Source organism: Miniopterus natalensis, chromosome 2 (assembly GCF_054644295.1).
Source record: "Miniopterus natalensis isolate mMinNat1 chromosome 2, mMinNat1.hap1, whole genome shotgun sequence".
In the NCBI taxonomy this organism is placed as follows: domain Eukaryota; kingdom Metazoa; phylum Chordata; class Mammalia; order Chiroptera; family Miniopteridae; genus Miniopterus; species Miniopterus natalensis.
Genome location: NC_142082.1, coordinates 172,397,146 through 172,419,016, shown reverse-complemented (window position 1 = coordinate 172,419,016; position 21,871 = coordinate 172,397,146). Strand labels below are relative to the sequence as shown.

Sequence of the window (21,871 nt, the reverse complement as noted above, 5' to 3'; positions counted from 1 at the left end):
CTAACCACTATGTTATGCTGTCTTTCTATATGGAGCTTACACTCTCAAAAACTGTCATTAGACATTAATGTCCCCCAATCCCACATGGCATGGTAAGTGCTCCACAGTTTGTTCCCTATTTCCAAAACTTCTTCAGAAATGTCCTATTCTTCCTCCTGCACCCCAGCTGTCTTTTCCACCTCTATGTTGCTGTTAGGAAGCTGCAAAGAGGTACAAACTAAAGAGAGGACTGCCAATACTAAAAAAATAATAATAATAAGCTTTGGTCTCCATCACACACTTTCCTAGTCTTTAGGACCTCAGCTCTTCTCCTTGAGCTTTTTCCTGAAATTTTTAGATCTTGATAATAGGCTCCTGATCATCTGGCAAGAGCTGTTTCAGGCTGTTGTTTCTGAAAGAGAAAACTCTCAAACTTTTGAGATGCAGTTGATGGAAATGATTGTTGACTGTTTTGTTCTTGTTGATACTGTTGTAATTAGCTGGTTATTAATCATGTGAAAGGAGCAGAAGGGAGGCCAGACGTTATAAACATGGTCATGTGGGCAGCTTCACCAGGAAGCTGCAACTTTATACTCCCCAGGGAACCACCATTCCCTGCAAATCACTGGGGGGAGAGGGCCCAACAAAGGGGAGATGGATGCATGTGCAGTGAAGACGTAGGGAGGGTGCATGTCAGTCTGACCTGGGAACAAAGATCATTGGTTGGAGGGGGTGGGGCCAGTGCAAGCCCACAAAACTTTGGGAAGACATAATCCCCCAGACAAAGGAGCTTGCTCTCTTGGGGTTCTCCTGTTCCTCAGGTTTTGCTCCCGCCTCTTGCATTCGCCCATGTTCCCTCCACAGCCATGTGGCCCTAGAGGCTGCATGGCCGCCCATGGCCGTGCAGACCCCACATGCAATGAATTGATGGGCTGCAGCTGGGAACACAAACCAAGCTGGTCTGATGCTGGATTGGGCTGAGCTCCAACATGGAATACGGAGCTTTAATCTGGGCAAAGGCTTTAATCTGGCTCTGCTGAAAGCAAAATGAGACTTTTTCCTTGGTGGGAAGGAGAGAAACATGGGACCTTGGAAACTCAGGGGTCTGATACCACGCAAATAAATATTATTCATTCTCCCATGTGAATCTAAGAAAATTCATTTTCTCGCGACATCACAAGAACCTCACTTCCACCGGCAGCAAGTGGGGTCATGGAGAGCTCCCCACCAATAACACTGCTAGTCATTGACTTTAAGATTTTTTCCCCCCTTAATGTCTTAGAGAGCCGCAAAAAATGTCTACTTGACTTTTCCAGCATTTACTTTTGCCAACTACAGTTTCTATTGATTTTAATTAAATAGTTTTAAAAGGACTGACTTTGAATTATTTTTGGAAGTTGCCTGACATCTCATTCATATGTAGACAAAGCTATAAACAACTTTGTAGTAAAGGGCATTCATCAAACTTCTATAGCCCCTTCTGTCGAAATGTGTCATGAAAAAAATATATACCATGAAAGGAGAGAAAAGTTCATTAAAACAGCATAGTTTAGAAAAGAGTTCAAAAACAGCTCCATCAATGTATCAATACTGTTGATGAATCTCTGAAAGATAGAAAACAATAAATTTATAAAGAAGCATGGCCCATGACAAGAATGCATGAGTAAAAGCAATGGGAGGAAGTCCAAGTTCAGATACAAGTGGATGCAGACAGCCCTGAAGCATTCATGGGGAGAACTGTGCTAAGCCAAGAGTTGGTTAACTATGCAGTGCAAATTCGCCCCCACCCTGCCTAATTTTGTATAGCTCACAGCCTAAAAATGGTTTTTGCATTTTTTCATGGTTAAAAAAAAATTTTAAGAATGTTTTGCAATATTTAAAAATTATATGATTCAAATTTCAGTATCCACAAATAAAGTACGTTAGATCACAGCCAAGCTCACTCATATACACGATGTCTGCTTTTGCACTCTAATGGTAGAGTCAAGCAGTGGAGACAGAGACCTTAACATCCACAAAGCCTAAAATACGGGCCCTTTACAGAAAAAGGCAGCCATCTCCTGTGTTAAACCATGGACAGCAGCAGTATTGTATGCAGTCTCAAGCAAGGAATATAAGCCAGAGGGGCAGAGCAATGCCCAGGAGGAATGGGGGGTCCCCTTGCCCAGAGGACAAAGACCAGAACGTTCTATCCAACAGCACATCTTGTCCTCCATCCTGATCTCTAAAAGCAGGCTGCTCAGACACACAGCATCTTCAGAGAGGTGAGCAGGGAATCTCAGAGGCTGCCCAGTGAGTGAGATCACTCTTCCTTCCAGTCATTTAGGAAGTGCCTCTGTGGGAGTCTGCCCTGCAGGCAGCTCCGAGTCTGTTTCTCCTTTTGCTATTAATAGAAAGCACAGGGGAAAGGTATCCTATTGATAAATTGACTGACATAAGCTACAGGTCAATGGTTTTTAAAAATCTTTCCTATAAGAAATTTTTAAAAAGCTTAATTTATTCACCAGCTCAACCACATAACTGAAAAAGAAAATTAAACCTACCTCATTTTAGCGCTGGAAATGAGCATAATAAATCTTGGGAATTTTTTTAAAAAGTTGGTTTTATTATTTGGCCTAATGAGTTTGGACGACCAAAGAATAAATCATCTCCTGCTCACGAGCAGAATAAAAGGCATTGTCATTAGCTGTGAATAACAACAGCAATAATAAACCCAGAACCCTCACATCCTATATGTCAGCTCAAGCATCACCTCTTTATCCAGAGCGGCACCCATCTCTTCCCCATCATCTTTTCTGCATTCTTCACATCATCTGTCTTTATTTAAAATTATCTTACCATTTTTTGAAGAGTTCATTCTTTTCTGTGGTTCAAAACTCAACAGGGACAAAAGGATATAAAGTAAAATATTTCCTCCCCATACCTGTTCCCATGCTACCTCGCTGACCTTCCCAGAGACAATCTCATTTGCTTTCTAGTTTTGTGTGCGTGAACGTATGCATGCTTATCAAATCATCTCCTTGAATGCTTTTCATTCAGGGTTGAATTAAACTCAACTTTCCACCTACTCCGTGCCTACACTTGAGCAGCCTCTTATCCTTCTCTCTTGGCCACACCCAAACCCTCAGCAAGTCCCATTTCGTTTTCCTCTGTCAAACTTTTTTTTTGTTCACCGCTGTAACTTAGGGCCAAGCGTGTTACCTATACCTATATCACACTCAATATTTGTTAAAAGAACGAAGGGCTAGACTCTACTGTGTACTGTTCATAGGTATCTCATCGGGCTTGGTAGGTTAGAAATTAAATGTCCATGATAACAAACGAAATTGTATGGTATAGCGTCCTTCCTGCGAGATGGGCAGGTTTCTAACTTCAAACAGATCCCCAATCAAAACACAGCTTTGCCTCTTAGATTCTCCCTACATCTGTCAATTGAGGTTCTCAAACTGTATCTTTTAATGCTCTGTAGAATTAGAAATAAAGATACTCAGGTGCCTTGTTTTTCTCTCTAACACACAGCATAATTTGGATATCCAATTTTTAACTGGTTTTTATTTTTCAACTAAAACCCAGAACCTACATTCTCCTTTACAATGACCTGACATTTTGTAATTTAAAAAAAGTGTGTTATATTAGTTGATAGTATGTATACTAAAATTTCCCAGAATGGTTACAGGTACAACTCATCTAAAAGCTGAGCAAGAGAAAAAGTCAGTGTAAGATTTACTGAAGAGAAGGTAAATTTTCTCACCTCCTCTGTCTCTCAAAGCTAGGTAGATTTCATCAAATGAATAAAGGTACGAGCTTCTTATTCCCTAGAGCAATTCATTTATTTGTAGAATCACAAAGTAAAAACAAAATATTTCTCTGTGTTTACTTAAATTCATACTTGAAGTTTTAAAAACATCCTGTCTGTACTCACATTTTATTAAAATGTGTGATTATGGACAAACAAGTGCTTCCAGTTATAGTAACAGAGCACTTCTGAAAGGTTACACACAAAGCTCATTTAAGATATGGAGGTGACTACCGAAATAACTAAGTGAAAGTGAGCTAAATGAATGTGAAAATAGAACATCAAAGTTCATGAGATGCAGCAAAAGCAGAGCTTGGAGAGGAACTATAGAGCACTGAATGCATATGCTAAGAAAATAGAAAGATCTAAAATCAATCATCTAACCTTGTACCTTACGAAACCAAAAAAAAAAAGCAAATGAAATCCAAAGTAAGCAGCAGAAGAGAAATTAGAAAATTAGAGCAGAAATCAATGAAGCTGAAAATAGGAAAACAACAGAAAATCAATGAAGCCGAAAGCTGGTTCTTTGAAAAGGTCAATAAAATGGATACATCTCTAGCAAGGCCGACCAGAAAAGGAGAGACAAATTACTAAAGCCAGAAATGAAAGAGGGGTCGTCATTACTAATCCAGTGCCTTCTCTGTCTTTTCTTCTGTGTTTGAGGGGAGGGAAGATGATTCTATAGAAATAAACAGACAATTCAAATGACCAAAAAATGCAAAATACAAATAAAAGCACATAGTGGTTATCAGTGGTTGCCTCTGGTGAGCAGGACTTGGGGTGCAGAGGATTAGAATACAGGCCTTTCCTGATTATATGCCCGTTTAACAAGTTGACTTTTGAATCAGGTGCATTCATTGCTTGACAAAATGCTTATTAAGTGATCAAGTCATCTGAAGGAGTTGAAAGCAAAAACCCACCGGTACCCTTACCCCTACTTGGTGTCTTTGGGAGGACCAGGGGAGAGGTAGTGATGCTCTGCATGAGCTTGGCTTTCCATGTCCTTAAGAGCCATTTAGATTCCCAGGGAGGCAAACTCCTAGGAGCTGGAGTCTTAATTCATTTCTAGAGGGAGAGATAGTTTTGAAGATAGTGTGTAATAGAGGCTGGATGAACAGAAAAATAAGTGATAAAATAACAAGAATTAATCAACAAAATAATAATAGCTGATGATCACTGAGCACTCAATTGTGCCAGATATAGAGCTAGATGCTTTAAAAACAATATCTCATTTTTAAATAGTAATAATAGCAGACATTTATTGAGGGTTTACTATTGGCAAGAACCATAGTTGCTTTACACACATTAACTTATTTAACCCTCCTGACAACCCCTAGACACCTACCTCAAAGGGTTGTCTGTAGATTAAATGAGTTAGCACATCTAACGGCCCCAGATAAAGCCTGCACACAATGGTCACCTGATATATGTTATCTGTCTTTCCCCTCCTTACGTCCCACCCTCCTGGTTACAGTGGAGAAAAAGTCCCCTGGGTTGGAGTCTAGGTTGGCTGCCTTCAGAATCCTACTTTTCTTTGTGACTTTCATAGCACATGACCAAAGGCTTCCAATGCCGTGAAATCGTTTAAACACCACCCCTTGCATCACACTTTTAGATCATTGGACCTATATAGACCATTAGGACCACATTAAATTTTATAGAGTCGTATCTCAAAATCAAATAGGATTTTAGTAAGCTTGTGAGGTAGGGCACCTTAGCCCTGACCCACAGACAAAAGAACTACTGAGAACACGTTACATCGATTCTACACACTACAATAGTTTCAATAATTCTGGAATCTTTTCTAAAACTTTAGCGCTAAGTCGAATGCTGATTCACTATCTTCTATAACAGAATGTCCCAAAGGACAACAGGTCACCCATTCACTCATGCGAGGCCTTTTAAGAATTCTACCTCCTCTCAGTGGAGAGAATGTGACTGACACTGACCTATCCGAAAAAATGAGACCATTTGAAACTTCCAGGCAGCTGCAGATCGGTTGTGTTAGCTGCGGTCTGAAGTTTGAAGCGAAATTCATTCAGACATTAGCATATTTCCATATGCTCGGCTGATAACTGAGGGGGAAAGAAAGCTCTAGATGTAATCTAGTGCTGAGCAAATGGCAGTGGTTGTCACTCTGCATTATGCTTCGGTTCTGCAGTTACTTCAAAAAAAGTCAAAATTTCTCTCCCTGATGCCATAAATGTCTACAAGAACTAAACTACCTGGAAAAATTAAAATATTTCTAATAGAAACAGATATAGAGACCAATGAAGTCAGGAAGTTTAAGCATGATCTTTGTTTTATTTTGAAGTTTTTAGAAATTTTCTCGTGTGTGTGTGTGTATAAGGATCACAGGTCTGACATATCTGCAGTGAAGTCCTAAGGCAAGAGAGCTGCTATGATCTCACATATAAAAACCTAACTTAATCCTCAGAATGACCCTGTGAAATAGACATGATCCCTGTTTTGCAGATTGGAGGCTCCGAGAGGTTAAATCTTTTGCAAACTAAGGGGTGGCCAGCCCGATACCCACGGTATCTCCTGCTCTGCAGTGCGTTCTCTACTGTAAAGGCCGGAGAGTTGAACCCAATCTTTCCCAGTCCTCCTTGCAGCTAACTTGTGGATACGATTTAAGTTCAGCCAGACAGGCGCCCTTGTAAGACTGTCGGAAATTGGAGGTGAAGCTAGATCCGTGCTTCTGCTGCTCTTGTGTCTGCTGCCAAGCAGGAGCCGGGGCGTTGCTGTTCATATGGACAGACTTAGCAGGCAAGCCATGGCCCTGGAGCCAGTAACTGCGGTGAAGGCGGTTTCCCGATCCCTAGATGGTAGCTAAGGTGGCATCTTCCTGGAGCCAACAGTTCTTGTGCCAGCTCCCTGACTCCCCCTCTTCCTGCACAGCACCCGCCCTGGGGGGCCAGCGCTGCAGGGTGGCTCTGGGCATCCTCCCGGGCTCCTCTGCCCTTCCAGCTTCTCCTGTGGTCCTTCCTCCCTTCTTGAAACGTGAGTTTCTGTTTGAGTTCACTGAACACTGACTGATATAGTAAGTATCTTGCTTACTCGGTCGAGAAGTACAGAGCCTAGATTCGATGCGTGCCTGCCAAACCCCAGGTCCACACTCCCCTTGGTGGAAAGTCGTGGAATGAAATTCGTTTTGCGTCTCATAAGCACAGATATCCAAGGGGTGTGGGGCAGGAGGACCCAGCCGGCTCAAGGGACAGGCTGCCTGGCACGGGGCACTGGTTCTTCCGCTCATGAGTTGCCCTGCTCTGTGCACCTCCTCCCCGTGCATTAAGCGAGGGCGATTTTCAGTTGTTTTCTCGAGAGAACGTATACAAAGCACAAAGGAGCCAATTATTGACTTTCAGTCACCAGAGCCTGAGCTTCAAGATCCCAGACACTAAACGTCCCCAAGTTGGGAGACGCAGACAAAGAGGAAATGGAAAGAGCTGAAACATGTTGAGCACCTGAGAAGACCCTGAGCTCGGTTCCTCTCACCCCATCCCCAGGCTGAGTCCTGGGGTGGGTGTGATGAAAGATTATAGAAACTCCACGTCATTCGGGAAACCTAAGGCAGGGGGATTCTTGCATCCTTTCCTGGGGAGAGTCCTGGGGGGCCCTGGGTGTTCCCTGCACCCAGCATGGCATAGAGGCAGGTGAAGTGGCTGCCGGGGTTCTCCAGGCTGCCAGGCTCTCCAGTCACAGGGGCGGCAGCGGGACCCCAATCACCTGGGCTCCAGGGAAGCAGGCGGGCCAGACAGGAGGGAGGGGTGTGCCCAGGACCCCAAGATGGAGCCTCAGAGGCCTTTCCCACTGGCGACCGAAGACCAGTGAGAACAGCCCCCAACAGAAGCCAGGCGGTGTTAACTACAGTGAGAACCAGAGCCCTCCACCCATCAGTGCCCAATCCTGCCACAAAGCTACATAATCCTGGAACCTAGACAAAACTCTAGATAAATCATTTTTTTTTTTTTTGGCAGGGGATGAGTAGAATAATCCTGAATTGAATGAAATAAAGTTTTCACTAGGACTTGAAACGGAATTAAATCCAATTTTCAAAATGAGGTTGGTTACATTTCTGGCACACAGGCCCTGAGTGCTGTGGTCTCCCTCTTACTATACAGCTTCTAGTTCATCCTGACACTAGCCCTCAAGGGTCATTGGTCTAAAATAGGGGTCATCAAATTACAGCTACGTCCAATGGGCTCAATTCAGCCCATTGCCTGTTTTGTGTGTGTGTGTGTGTGTGTGTGTGTGTGTTTTAATTTTCCTGCCTACTTTTTATCAGCTAAGTAAAACCAGAGCCATGCCCTTTCTCCGCATGGCTGCATTTGCAGAGTTGCCTAATTGCAACAGAGGCTGCTATGGTGCAAAGCCTAAAACATTTACCATCCGTCTCTTTACAGAAAAAGACTGCCAACCCCTGGCGTAGACAATGCGCTCTGCCTGGCGCCATCTCATGTCCTCCCTTGCACTCTGGTTCTCTGGCTGTCACCAGGGGGGCAAAGTCTCAAATCAAAATCAATGAAAAAGCTCTGCCTCCTTTCTCTGCTCTTAAAACTGTATCTACTTCCAGATCCAACGTTTCCTTCCCAAACTCCCCCGAGCATTGGCTCTCTTTTGACCACTTTTCTGTCCCTTCTTTGTCCCCTGTGACCCTGCACTTCCCTGGTAGCCTCCTATCCTGACTTCTAGTCTATATCCTTTATGGGCATCTCCTCCCTGCCTGCCTTTAAAGTCAGTGTCTCTTAGGGTTGTCCTCAACACCCCGGTCGTACTCTATCCACCCTGCCACACCCCTGAACTCCTCTCAGTAGGACCAGGTTTCACGACAGTCTTCACCTGTAAGGAGGTGAGCTGGCCCAGGTTACTGACTTTTGGGGTTTATGTCCTTGGCTTGGGCTATAGCGGTACCTTAACACCTAAATGAGCTCTGGATTTTCTTACTTTGGCCACTGAATTAGTCAATATTAGCCTTGAACAAATAGCTCAAAGAGTGGAATGATAACTTAGTGGGCAAGCAATAAAAGGCACCGTGACCTAGTGGGTGAACAGCAGAGACTCTGGAGTCAGACTTACAAGCTGAAGATTTGAGGCTCCACCTCCTACTCGCTGAGAAGCCCTGAGTAAGCTAATTAACCTCCTGTGCCTCACTTCCTTCATCTATAAGATGGGAATAAGGTATGAGAATTAACAAGTTGACTCCTGAAGTATAGTAAATATGTCTCATAAACTACCAGCACCGGCCTCCAAATCTCAGCTTCTCTTTGCTTCAATATGTTTGTTCTTCACCCTAAAAGAGCCACAGTGACACCTACTTCCCACAGTTGCTCTAAGGACCCGGGAAAATATTTGTAGCATTGACATGCCATTGGCACAGAAATTTATAGGTTCAAATTTATAACGGGATTTTTCTTTTGAATCAGATTTTCAGAATACATTGTACGTCTTGCCAAGAGCTACTCATGTTATTTTCTATTTCTCTCCAAGTAGGAATCATGACTTGGTTAGACTGTGTGTGTTTCCAGTCAACATTTTTATCCATTGAATTTTCCTCTAGATGACTGGAAAGCAGCATCCCACCTTTAAGAATTTCACAATCGCAATGCAAAGCCAAGCTACTTGACCAGATGAGTCAACTCAGGTGCCTTTTAGGTTATGAACTACGTCAGTAGTTCCCAAACTTTAGCAAGGAGAGCTTGTTAAATGATAGAATCTTCAGCCCTGTTCCCAGAAATTCTGATTTAGTACGTCTGGGGCATCAAATTTCCTTCTGCCACAACTTCCCAAGTGATACTGAACTGATACTTCTGGACTGAGGATCACACTTTGAGTAGACTCGTCCACACAGACAAGGTGGACAGGCTTTTGGAAGCGAGTCAATATCAAATAGAATAAGTCTTGCCAAACAACTGATAATGGGTCTGGGCCTCAATATTTATCAAGCTAAGCAAAAAATAGTCACACTGGCACTATACTCGATGTTAATAGAGTCTAAGACCATCACAACAATAACGACAGGCATTTATGAGTTTTGGCTGTGTACCAGACTTTTTTCTAAGTCCTTCACACATACTAAATTTATTTTTATATTTTTATTTTATGGATCTCTTTAAAAATTAATAATAGCACTCTCTGGACCATCTATCTCTATGGGCATCTTATGCTGCCATTCAAACTAAATGCCCTCATTTTTGTTTGTGTCCATGAACTCATTAATAGCAAGAGGGATGATTTATTTGTCAAGAGCTATGAAAAAGTAGCAAACATAAACTTATTATGCATGGATGTCCTCAGCTCAGGGATGGCCAGCTGGAACCCTAGCTGAGCCACGGTTTGAAAGAACCAGTCATCTGAACAGAGAAAAGCAGGGGGAACTGAGGCCTCGTGTGACCTGGGGCATAGGCATGCCACACCCAGAAGAACCTGTGCTTTAGTCACAGTTTGAGCAACAAAACCACATAATATAAGCCATCTATTATTTTACTGATTTAATAGTGGTGTTTGTATTGAATATTAAAAAATAGCATAAGGAATTTAATAAGAGCAGTTTGAATCAACATGGCTCACTTCAAGAAAGTGGCCAGGCAGCTTGGTTGGTTGGAGCATCGTCCAAAAAGGTTTCGGGTTTAGTTGCCGGTCAGGGCGCTTACCTAGGTTGTGGGTTCGACCCCTCTGTCCAGGCACATACGGGAGACAACCGATCAATGTTTCTCTCTCTCTCTCTAAAAATCAATAAAACCATATCTTCACGTGTTAAAAAAAAAGAATGTTTCTTTCCTTTAAAAAAAAAGAAAATTATTCCCTGAATTTTGCCCAAAATATGCCATTCTATACGCTTCATCTTCTGGTCCTCATTTTGCCTCCAGAAGAACAGACCCAGCCGCTTTTTGACTAGAGCTAATGCAAAGCTCTTTTTCTTTTTTTGCAGGTCAGTCGTTGATTTCTCAAACTTACGTGTAGAATTTTTTTTAAACCCAACTTTCAGACTAGTCATTTGGAAACTATTTTATTTTTTTTGAACCTATTAGCTATTCCTCCCTGCTTTATTTCAACTCTCTCTTTTTTAAAAAATTTCAGCTTTTTGGGTTTCTTTTTTTCCAGCTTTATTGAGATATAATTGACATAAAACGTATGTAAGTTTAAGGTGGGTGTGCAACTTACATTACTGCGAAATGATGACCACCACAGCCTTAGCTAACACCTCCACCAAGTCACGTCCCTACCATTTCTCTCCTGTGGTGAGAACATTTAAACCTACTCTCTTAGCAACTTTCAACTTCCTCTTTTTTTTTTTTTCCAAAGTCCTCTGCTTTTCAGAAAGTGGAAGAAAGAGAGAGAGAGAGAAACATCAATGTGAGAGAGACGCATTGACCGGCTGCCTCCCGCACGCGCCCCAGTCAGGGCTGGGGATCGAGCCTGCAACCGAGTACGTGCCCTTGGCCGTATTTGAACCTGGAACCCTTCAGTCTGAGCGCCGACACTCTAACCACTGAGCCAAAACGGCCAGTGCCAACTCCCCCCTTTTTTTTTTTAACTGTCACAGAGGAAGATTTCCATCTCCAAATCTCTGCCTGCTCAAGAAAAAAAAATGCCACCAAATGTGGGGACTGAAGGGTATTATTTACTTTTATTTTTTGAAGGGATGAAAGAATTAAGTAGCGAAAAGAGTCTGAATCTATTTTTACAAAGTAAAGTGATATATGCTAAGTACCAACAATGATCGTGGATTTTCATATGTCATTCAAACAACATTTATTCTGCACTTACTGTGTAGCAGGCACTGCACTGGGTTCTATGGGGAGCAGTAGAGCTGAAGACATAATCTATGCCTTCAAAGAATTTACAAACTCTCTTTCACCTACACAAGCTTGACTCTCCACAAGGAGAATAAGAATATATTAAAGGCCGTAAATGAGATCTTTTAAATTTTCTTTATAGATCTTTAAATGTGGGGCATAAACACTACGTTATGTTTTAAAAATCTAATGACATCACCAAGTTTTTAAGGGGTGACTAATGTGGTTTTTATTTTACACAATCTGATCCTTTGAACTTTCAAAGATTTGAAATGTCCTTGAGCCATTTTTATGTGACTGTTTATTTTTTTTGGCAATCACTGGCATCTGGGAACCCGAGTTTGGCACACCACCCAATAGCTTCTGCCCAAGGGCAGCTCTTATTCAGCTTCCCGTGTCACAGAGTGCCCGATGCATGGCAGGCATTCCTTAAATATTTGCGGAATGAAGAAATACAAAGATAAATGGGTTAACCTACTGGTCCACTCTGTCCTTTCCTCTGCAGTTTTACGAACTTACTACCCGCGTCCTTGTTGGGAGAGTAATCACATAGGACTTTACGTGGAGTCGTTTTTACATGTCATGTATTATATTTCACTTGTTCTAATTTCATTGAGCCCCCCACCCACACACACAGCATCTCACAGGTATTCCCTGCTAAATAAAATATCTATTGAAATAAGCTATTATTTACTTCCTTCTTTCTTAATCTGAAAAGAGGTAAGTTCCAGTTTCTTTTTTTAAAAAGCAACAACAAAAACAAGCAAGGCCCGCAATCCTAAATTTCTTAACTACGTGTAAGGTTGTGGAGAGGAGAAAGGTGACACACCCAAGCTAAACAGCCTAGAGACCCATGACATCCCCACACAGGTGAGGAGATAGGAGGAGGCAGGAGGAAATGGGAAGTTACCTGAGACAAGGGAAGGATCCAGGGTGAGGGGTTTCAACAACCAACAGAGCAGACCCTTAACGAGGAGGACACGGCCGGCCAGAGATGCTCACCTTTGCAGCCCTCGCAGGTCAGCGCGTTATAATGGTATCCGGAGGCCCTGTCTCCGCAAACCACACAGAGCTCATCTCCTCTCACCCTCCCCGCCGGCGCGCCCAGCCGGGCCTTCTTTGCCACGGGGATCTCTGCGACCTCAGTCTCTCCCTGGTAGAGGGTCTCAGCCGGCATGGGCTTGAGTTCATATATCCCGGGCGAGTACCACTCTTCAGGCTGCTGGGGGTAGAACCCCAGGCTGGGATAGTAGGGCGATGGGGAAATCTGCGGCTGAACTTGAGGAAACTGGATGTTGCTGTACTGTGAGTATGACTCCACTTCCAGGCTCTGCCCCAGGGGGCCTGCCGCTGGCTCCGTGAGGACACCTGCACGACAGCAATGATAAAACTGGAATTAGCTCACCAGTCTGCAAACGACGGAGGCGGTTTGGCACCCAGTGTGTGTGTGTTTAGGAGGGTGGGCTCTCAGAAGAGACTGAACTGTTTAAGCAAATAAAAATGAACAACTTTTTTTTTACATTAAAAAAAGCTTACGTAGAGATTTAAATGACTAAATTACAAGCTCAGGAAAATAGTCATATCGTTAATATGTAAAGAGCTCTTGCAAACCAGTAAGAAAACGCTCAACATAGAGAACAAACAGGAATGTTTTTTTTAAAAAAGAAAAAACAAAAAAGAATATTGGGGGGGGGAAGCATTCACCATGTAAAACATTTAACATTCCATGGACAAAGGATAAAGGACATGAATGGTCAGCTTTTAGAAATAAAAACACAAGAGTGTTATAAAGATATAAAAATGTGCTCCTTCTTGTCAATAATTAAATTTAAGTGGAAAAAACTACAATAGAAAATAACGCAGTGTTCACCCTTAAATATATAAAGGTTAAAAAAGTTTGACACACACTCTTAAGAAAACAAAATTCTTGGAGGGCAATTTGTCAATACCTTTCAGTGTTTAAAATTCAAATACTCTTTTAACCCAACAATCCCCTGCTAGAAAATTCATTTTAAAGATATGCCTGCATCTGAATGAAAACAATGCTTGTGTAAAGTGTTCATTTGCAGCAATTGCAAGCACCATAAATCGAAAATGATTTAAATATCTATCAATAGGAGTCTGGTTAAGTAAACTATATTATGCCTGTACACTGAAATACTACGGTAGATGTGAAACAATAATTTAGATCTAAATGTACAGATATGGAAAGGTCTCTACAATAGGGTGCCTTTTGAAATAATTAAGCTATAGAATGCTGTGTACATTTATATGAGTATTAGAAAACACTGTGTGTATGTGAGGCGATTTTTTGCACAGTACAAAAGGAATTGGATGATGGCGACTATGGGAGGTGAAATTGTTGCTTTGTTTTCTGGGGTGGGAGATTGCACAATCTTTTTACTATTTGTAATTTTGCCATGTATGTGTGTTACTTTAATTACTAGGAAACAGGAGAGAAGCTTTTAAAAAAGAATGCAGTACCTGAAAATAGTCTACCTGGGTTCAAATCCTGGCTCTATTTTATTACTTACTATCTGTGCATGTGGACAGTTTACTTGACATCTTTAAGTCTCAGTTTTCTCTTTATAAAACAGGGTATAATACCTACCTCATTCCGCTGAGGTAAGGATCAAGCAAGATAATGTATGCAAAATGCAAGTGCCCTGCAAACATGTGCACATATAAAGTGCCAGATAAATTATAGCTGCCATCAAAAATAGGCATAATCATTATTCCTACTGCCATTATGAAATGAGCCCCTCATCTATAAAACCTCTAGGTAATGGAAATCTATCAGGTTGTGAAAATGCTCCTATTTTCTAGAAACATAAACTATGGCTCTTTAGAAAATAGCGGTGTTTAAATTACACAACACACTAAAAGATTTCATGGACATGAGTGAGATCTAGGAGAGCATACAAATGTGTCTGGTTCTTCAGAGCACAGGCAGGCACCCCTAGACCAAAATTCCACGAGACTTTGAGCAAACTGCTAAAGCTACTGAGAACCCCAGTCTCTGCAGCAGTGGGCTTGAGGTGAAAAGCTCTGTATCCAGGGCTGCTGAAGATTGAGAGAATGCAGGTCCACACCTCGTCGGAAACCCTTGGAGTTGCCTGTGTTTTCAAGTTCAGAGTTGCTTGGAGTTTAGGACAGAATGTCGCGCTCTTCCTCCCAGGCTGGTGGGGGCAGAGCTCGGCATCAAACAGCAATTCTTCCCACGGAACGAGTAAAGGTCCTAAATCCCCACGTTCACTCAGGTCAGGTTTTTGCCACGGAAGAAGTGTGTGCCACATTTGGAAAGAGTGCTGTTTTCAGAGGGCCTGGGATTTGGAACTGGCAGTTAGGGATTGCGGGCCTACTCGTCTACATGTGTACAACGCTCCTCACGGAGCTCAAGAGATGGTTGTGCCATTATGATCATTCCTGTTACGGTTAGAAATCTTCATTAGAGAGTTCTCCCCGGTGCCAGGCACTTGCATATCTTCTCTATCTTCTCACAAAATCCTCTGAGGTAAGTGACACTGTTACCCCACTTGCAGAGGAGTAGCCTGTGGCATCAGGAACTTGGGCAACTTGACTTCTGCCTACTTGAGTGGCTGAGCTTTGAACGTTGGGAGTCTGACTTCAAAGCCCATGTGCTGAACTGCTTCTCTCTAGGAAAATTTCTGCTGTGTGATGCCGTCGACTGAGCCTGATTTAAAGCCTTCCTCCTTCCCCTCTCTGCACTTGACGTCTTTGGTCCCTCCAATGCTTCTGCTTTCAGATAACCTACAACCGTGCCTGCAGGGCTCTGCGTGAGCCTCTCTTTCCCAGCCCTTCCCTGAGTGATCCTTGCTGACTCCAGACTTGGGAACTTCCCCACGTGCTGCTTTCTGAGCCTGGCACTTCCCTCAACACAGCCGTCCCCTCTGACCTCTAAATTTCCCTTAAGGATAGTTTCTCTTGGCAGTTTTCCCTGACTCTAAGTCCCTGGGAGTCCTGGCTCTGAATCTGGTTATATGGCACTCACCTTCCCTGCCTGGGCCAACCTTTGCTCATCTGTAAAGAGAAGACTCGGCGCTGGATCATCTCACAGTCCTTCTTTATATCTAAGATCTCTATGAGTGTATGACTAATGGTCCACGGGCATCCGGATTCAGGGCTTTTGGACAAGCAAAGTGGCCTACGTGGGTATTTAACGTTTGTTGAAAAGATCGCATTCTGCATTGACCCAGGAAATGATTGAAGGAGCACAAAGTATACAATTTTGGTGCAAACACCAACTTCCTCTCTTTCGTGCTTGACTTAACCATATAAAACCAGCATTGGGCCAGAGCATCTGACAGACACAAGGATTTGTCCAACGACCAAAAAATGGAAGAATATAAAAATATGGAATTGTAACAGAAAAAAAGAAAATATATGAATAAAATCCTGATGTATTCAGTAATTCAATATGACTCATATTTCTGGAGTGAGTAGAATGGAAGAGAAGTCAGCCTTAAAAACAGTCTCATTGGCACGTATATCTATACATTGCATCCTCCAAACCATCTCACCCCCAACCAGCTCTGCATCCCCTCCCCCAAGGGACAGGTTCTCTCCACCAACACTTCCAGGAAAGTTAAGCAACTTGCTGGAGGCCAAACAAGCAGTTAAGGACAGAATCTGGATTCTGCAGAATCCAGGGAAAGGTGTGAGTTTTTCTCCTCACATGACAATTCCAGGGTCTCTGGGCATTGTTTCAACAAAATAAATCTTTTAATAACCAAGAGAAACAATGGAGTCCCAACACAAGTCAGATCATGGTATCGACATCAAATCAACCTCTGCAATCATCTCGATTACAATGGAAAGCTTTCACAAAGACAATTCTACTACATGCAAACAACAAAACATGAGAAGAATATGAGATCAGTACATAATATTTATTAAAGTAACAAATAACGCCTCTATTCCCAAAACATATCTACTTCTAATATTTCACAGTGTCCCCGCCAAATCTCTACAGAGTAGAGACAATAAATATACAGACAACTTACAATAAAACCCCCACCATGGCCAACATATTCCAAAATGGGGTAGAACAACTTCTACTGTGAACTGACTGTGAGACCTTGAACTACGGCCTAGCATTCTTGACTCAATTTCTTCTGTAAAATGAGGTATTAACACCCAGTCTTGCGATCTCTTAAGGTAGCTCTGGGTATAAAATACAGCCATTGAGGAGAAGTTTTGATCAGTTGCGTGTGATAAAAATATGTTTGTTTCCTGAAGAACCTAGCAAAATCCTGACTCTAAGGACAGCTGATAGTTAATTAGCAATTGTTAATACTTATCCATCTGTTTTGATGACATAAATTGTAGGATACTTTTTCACATGGATACATATATTGAACACTTACTATTTGCCAGACACTGTGCTAAGCTCTGAGGATAAAACGCTAAATAAGACAGATAGACAACAGACAGAAAAGGCCACAGTCTTTTTCGTGTGCGTGTGTGTGTGTGTGTGTGTGTGTGTGTGTGTGTGTGTGTGTGTGTGGTGGGAGGGGGAAATGTCAAAGACTGGGATAAAACCAAGTAAACAAACACAGAATTTTCTGATAGAGCCTAAGCTGTGGAGGGGATAGCAGTAGTAAGTCAAGTTTAGAGTATGCTTCCTGAAAAATTAAATTTATTTCTACTTTAGTATAATTTAAAGGGTAACCCTTTATAATGTAAAAGGATATATATATATATAAAATTTTGAATTTGTGTTTCTTTGGAATCAGTCTATTAAAGAGTTGGAAAATTTGGATTCCTTACTCCAGGAAATTCTACATGAATGGGAGTATGAGAGCTGAGAGAAGAGTTTCCCAATGGGAACACTTGAGTGGACGCAGGGGAGTCTGAGACTCCCGCCAAGGGAAGCTAGAGTCTCCTGGGTAGAGAGACTAGCAGTTCATAGTTTCCCTAGAGGAGCGCCCCCTACGGGAACTTTGAGGTGCTGCAAGTGTTCTACACCTATCTGCACACTCGCCACTAACCACATGGAATACAGAGCACTTGAGACAAGGCTAGTGATCACGAAGAAATGAATTCTTCATTTAATTTTAAATGATCGAAATTTTAACTTAAATAGCTACACGGGGCTAATGATACCATATTAGTGCAGCTCTAAGGAGTCCGTGGTCAGAGCCACTGTCTACTTGAACGGTTCCTGTAATAGCAACGGCACCTTCCCACGTTCGCACAGCTTCTGAGCCTGATGAAGGGTCCAGGTTTTCTGTTGTTGTTTTTTAATTTATCTTTATCGTTGAAAGTATTACAGATGTCCCCTTTTTAAGGTTTTCTCTGGTTTTTCATTTCCGGCACAATGCAGACCACGGTAAATAAATCATGACTGTTTGTTAAAATGTTTCATGAATGGGCAAGTTGCCTTCTCTGCCCCATTTATTTCCTAATTCATGGTCTCTAAGCTGTGCGATACAGCTCATTTGGGGAGCTGTTTGCTTTCCCCGGTGCCGGGCCTTTGTGATGTTGGGGCCTCTCCTCGGCTGGGCAGCCTGCCACCTCCTCTGTGAGGTCTGTCCGAGCTCGCCTGGGTGGAACTAACCTCTCCTAGACTCTGCACACACCTCTACTCCAGCACTTAGGAGCCGGTGACAACCCTTTGGGTTCATTTACAGGCTTATCTTCCACTCTAAACTTGAGGTAAAATGACCTACTGGTTACGAGGGTCCTACTGCATGGCCAGCTCTGGATTCCACTCACCCACAATTTGCTAGATGTGTGAACTTGGGAAAGGCATTGAACTTCTTTAATCTTCTGTTCCTTCCTCTACAAACTTGGAGTAACAGAGTACACAGGTGACCGGTTGTAGCAGATAGAAACTAAGACCAAGAATGTAAACAGCGTAGTGCCCGACGCAGCATTAACCTTCAACGCGTTTTTTGTCACTGTTGTGGTTAGTCTGTGATCTCTTTGGAGAATTGCATTATACTATGTTTCCTTTTTTTAATTCCTGGCACCTTACACAAAGCCTGACACAGTGTAAGTGTTTAATAAATGTTAAATAGAAATAATAAAAAATTTGCTTCCCCAGCATTCAACTCATTTCCATTTCTAAATACAGTGTCAGCCACTGTTAAACATCACGTTGAAACAAGCTAGAAAGCTGTCAAGTCCATGGTCACAAAAGGTTCAAAATTTTAATTATTGTAAAAAATGATTGGAGTTTCTCTTTTAACTGGAAAATTTAAAAGGAAAGACACTGCTTGAGAAGAATATTAAAACAGGCAAAATATACTGTCTTCATTCTAATCTATGTTTTACTATGATCCGTGTTTTACTGCAGAGAAAACAAATATGCATAGGCCTAAAGCTGAGGTCTTTATTCATCTGATTTTCCATAGACTATTAGGATAAATATGCAGTGAAACTAGTTTCAAAAATAAGAATTTCTCAGTCTCTTTTTATTTTTATCCCTGTAACCCACAGTTTAAAATATATCTTATATCTTGACCTCTGTAAGCACTTATACATATATATATGTAACTGAAACAAAATTTCAGTGAAGCAACACTTATCTCCTTGAGGTGCACACTGACATTTCTATTCCACTCTATTCTTACTCTATTCTACTCTACTTCTCTTCCACTCCATTCCATTATTTTTTAATGTTGGTCACAAGCCACAAAATAGATGTCATGACCCACCACATTAAATAATATACTTTTTATATTTCAAGTGTCCACAGGCATCAATGTTAGAACTGCCTACTGTTTCACTTGAAACAGTGGTGCTAATTTTACATAATATCCCATGAAGAACTTTAGGGGACACATACTTAGAGTTCCTCTCAATGAAATAGTCACCTCTCTAGGACCTTATAACAATCACCCCACCCCAACTTCTCACCCCCAACTGCTGGTTCTGGCTGAGCCATCCTCAGCAGAGATCTGCTGCTGTCACCTCGAATGAAAGTCCCCCACGTTTCCTCAGCCCAGCTGCGGAAGCTTGGCCAAGAGCCCCTGTGAGCAGTGTCCTACCTTTCGCAGGCCTCACGCTCATCATTTCCAGGACGGATCCTGACGACACGCAGCTGTGGCAAGGGCTAATCTGGACTGGATTTTCTAACTCCTGAAACTGCATTACCATTCTTACCTTATCCCAGCAACTGAAAATGAGACTAGGTAAGAAGTGACAGAGGCCAGAGGTTGGGCAGCTTACTGATTAACTTCATTACTGAGCAGAATATTTGTAAATGTTTATGAGAAAAGTCCTCGATGCCAAATTGCCTAGTAAGCTGGAAACCAGTCTCTTAGATAAACATTTTGGGGAGCACTTTCCCCTTAAAGGAATTTTAGACTGTAGATTTCTGTTCAGTTGCTCTAAAAGTGAACCCGGGAAGTCAAATGCCATGCTCTAGGTCTTCTAATTTGTTCCTTTCAAAAGGCTCCAGAATGGTATAGTTTTGTAACATCAGAAAGCATTAAAGTGTGATGCTTAACAGTGTGAGGCCAATTGATCTAGATTTATATCCAGTGTTACGGGGGAATTGTGTGCCCCCCTAAAGTAATATGAAGTTCTAGCCCCAGTCCCCCAGCAGATGACATTATTTAGAGACAGGGTCTTTATAGAGGTAATCAAGTTAAAGGGAGATCATTAGATTGGTTTCTAATCCCATAGGACTGGTGTCCTTATATTAAATGGAAATTTGGACACCGAGACAGACACACATTGAGAGAAGACATTGTGAAGATACACAGGGGTAAACACAGTCATCCACCAACCAATGCTCTCCAGGGCCCTCCAAGGTCAGGAACATAGATTCTTCCCTCACAGCCTTCAGAAGGAACCAACCCTGCCAGTACCTTGATTTTGCATTTCTTGCCTCCAGTCCGGTGAAACAATACATATCTGTTATTTAAGCCACTCAGTAGGGGGTACAGCTTTAACAAACTAATACCTTCAGGCTCTCTTGGCATTCACTGGCTCTGTGGACCATGGACAAATTCCTGAACCATGTTCTGCCTCAGTTTCCTGAGAATCACACAACCTCATAGAATTATTATGAGAATTAAATAAAATAATATTTATAGAATGCTCAGCACAATGGGTGGCTGTCCATCTTCATTGTATTGATGATATGATTACTCAGCTTTGGGCTCATGTTTTAGGGTGGCTTGCATATTGAGTAGGAATAATTTCTGCAGCAGAACTGGTGGATTTCAAGCTGCCACTGTGGGTTATGTTTTAGAAGAGAGGGCTTTAGACTAGGACTCGGTAGGTCCAGGGCGGAGCTCAGCATAGTGCAAGCGGACGCGCCGTATAACCTTAGGCCAGTCTCTCAGCTTCTGCGAGCCACATTTGTCTACATCAACAGATGGTAAACCACAGATAATTCCTGCCCTACTTCCCTCATACACCTGTTGTGAAGATAAAAAGGCACAATAAATATGAAAGCAGTTTTAAAGGGCAAACGTGATCTATATAAATGTAGTAATTGTTGCTAAGATGCCTCTACAACCTGTATAAGTTGGAGCGGTTTCAGACGCTTTATCTCACCGGGTCCTTACGTGCCCTCTTTGAGGGAGGTGTTGTCTATGATATCCACTCCCTTTTACCCTATTTTACAGACTCAGAAAGGCAACTCAGTGAAGTTCAGCCATCTGTCTAAAGTCACCTGTTATTAAGGGATTAAACTGAGACATTAACCAAGGTCCTCTGACTCAAGCCCCCAAGGCTGAACAACTGAAGCAGGCTTGTGATAATTTCTGAGAAAGAAGGAGTGATGGTCCGTGGGTGGACCGCAGCTTGGATTGCTCAACGAGGGTCACCACTTGCAAAGCTCTCCTCCATCCTCGGTTTCCTTCTGACCTCAGTCTCCTCTCCTCAAAACCCAAGAGCTATCCTTGCCTGCAGAGGGCCTGAGGTGGAAGAGCTGCCCGAAGGACATGAACCAGGACAAACTACCTCTGAATTTTTTATTTCAAGAATTCTGTACTGAGTTTTTCACTGGTCAAAACTCAGAAATTGTCTGTTACCCTCAGAAACTGCTATCCAAAAAATAAAAATAAAAAAGCAGGATAATTTAGCTGATCTAAGAAACCTTTGTTGCTGAGTGAAATCCACACAAGATGTTTTCATAATAAGATTGATCGGATCTCTGCTTTTCTCAGTGATGACCAATTGCCTCGTGTTACTTTTTTTTCTAAAAATACATTTTTCCCTCTGCAGTTCCGTGCTGCCTGAAAGAGTACCCACTAGCCATATACGGCTATTTAAACTAATGTAAATTAAATACATTAGAATCAATTCTTCAGTTACA

At 42.2% G+C, this 21,871-nt stretch overlaps 1 protein-coding gene across 6 annotated transcripts in view; it reads right to left on the bottom strand.

The window, feature by feature from the left end:
* Nucleotides 1-21,871, bottom strand: part of NR1H4 (nuclear receptor subfamily 1 group H member 4) — a 48,229-nt gene that overhangs the window by 20,342 nt on the left and 6,016 nt on the right. For 3 of the 6 annotated variants that reach the window (XM_087813976.1, XM_016223154.2, XM_016223155.2), the window contains exons 1-2: nucleotides 19,590-19,698; nucleotides 12,577-12,942 (exon numbers count right to left, since the gene is read on the bottom strand). In XM_087813976.1, coding sequence (XP_087670102.1) covers nucleotides 12,577-12,942; nucleotides 19,590-19,698 — 475 coding nt within the window. Of the gene's footprint in view, nucleotides 1-12,576; nucleotides 12,943-19,589; nucleotides 19,699-21,871 lie in introns of those variants that run through there. The other 3 variants (XM_016223156.2, XM_016223157.2, XM_016223158.2) reach the window with 1 other exon arrangement.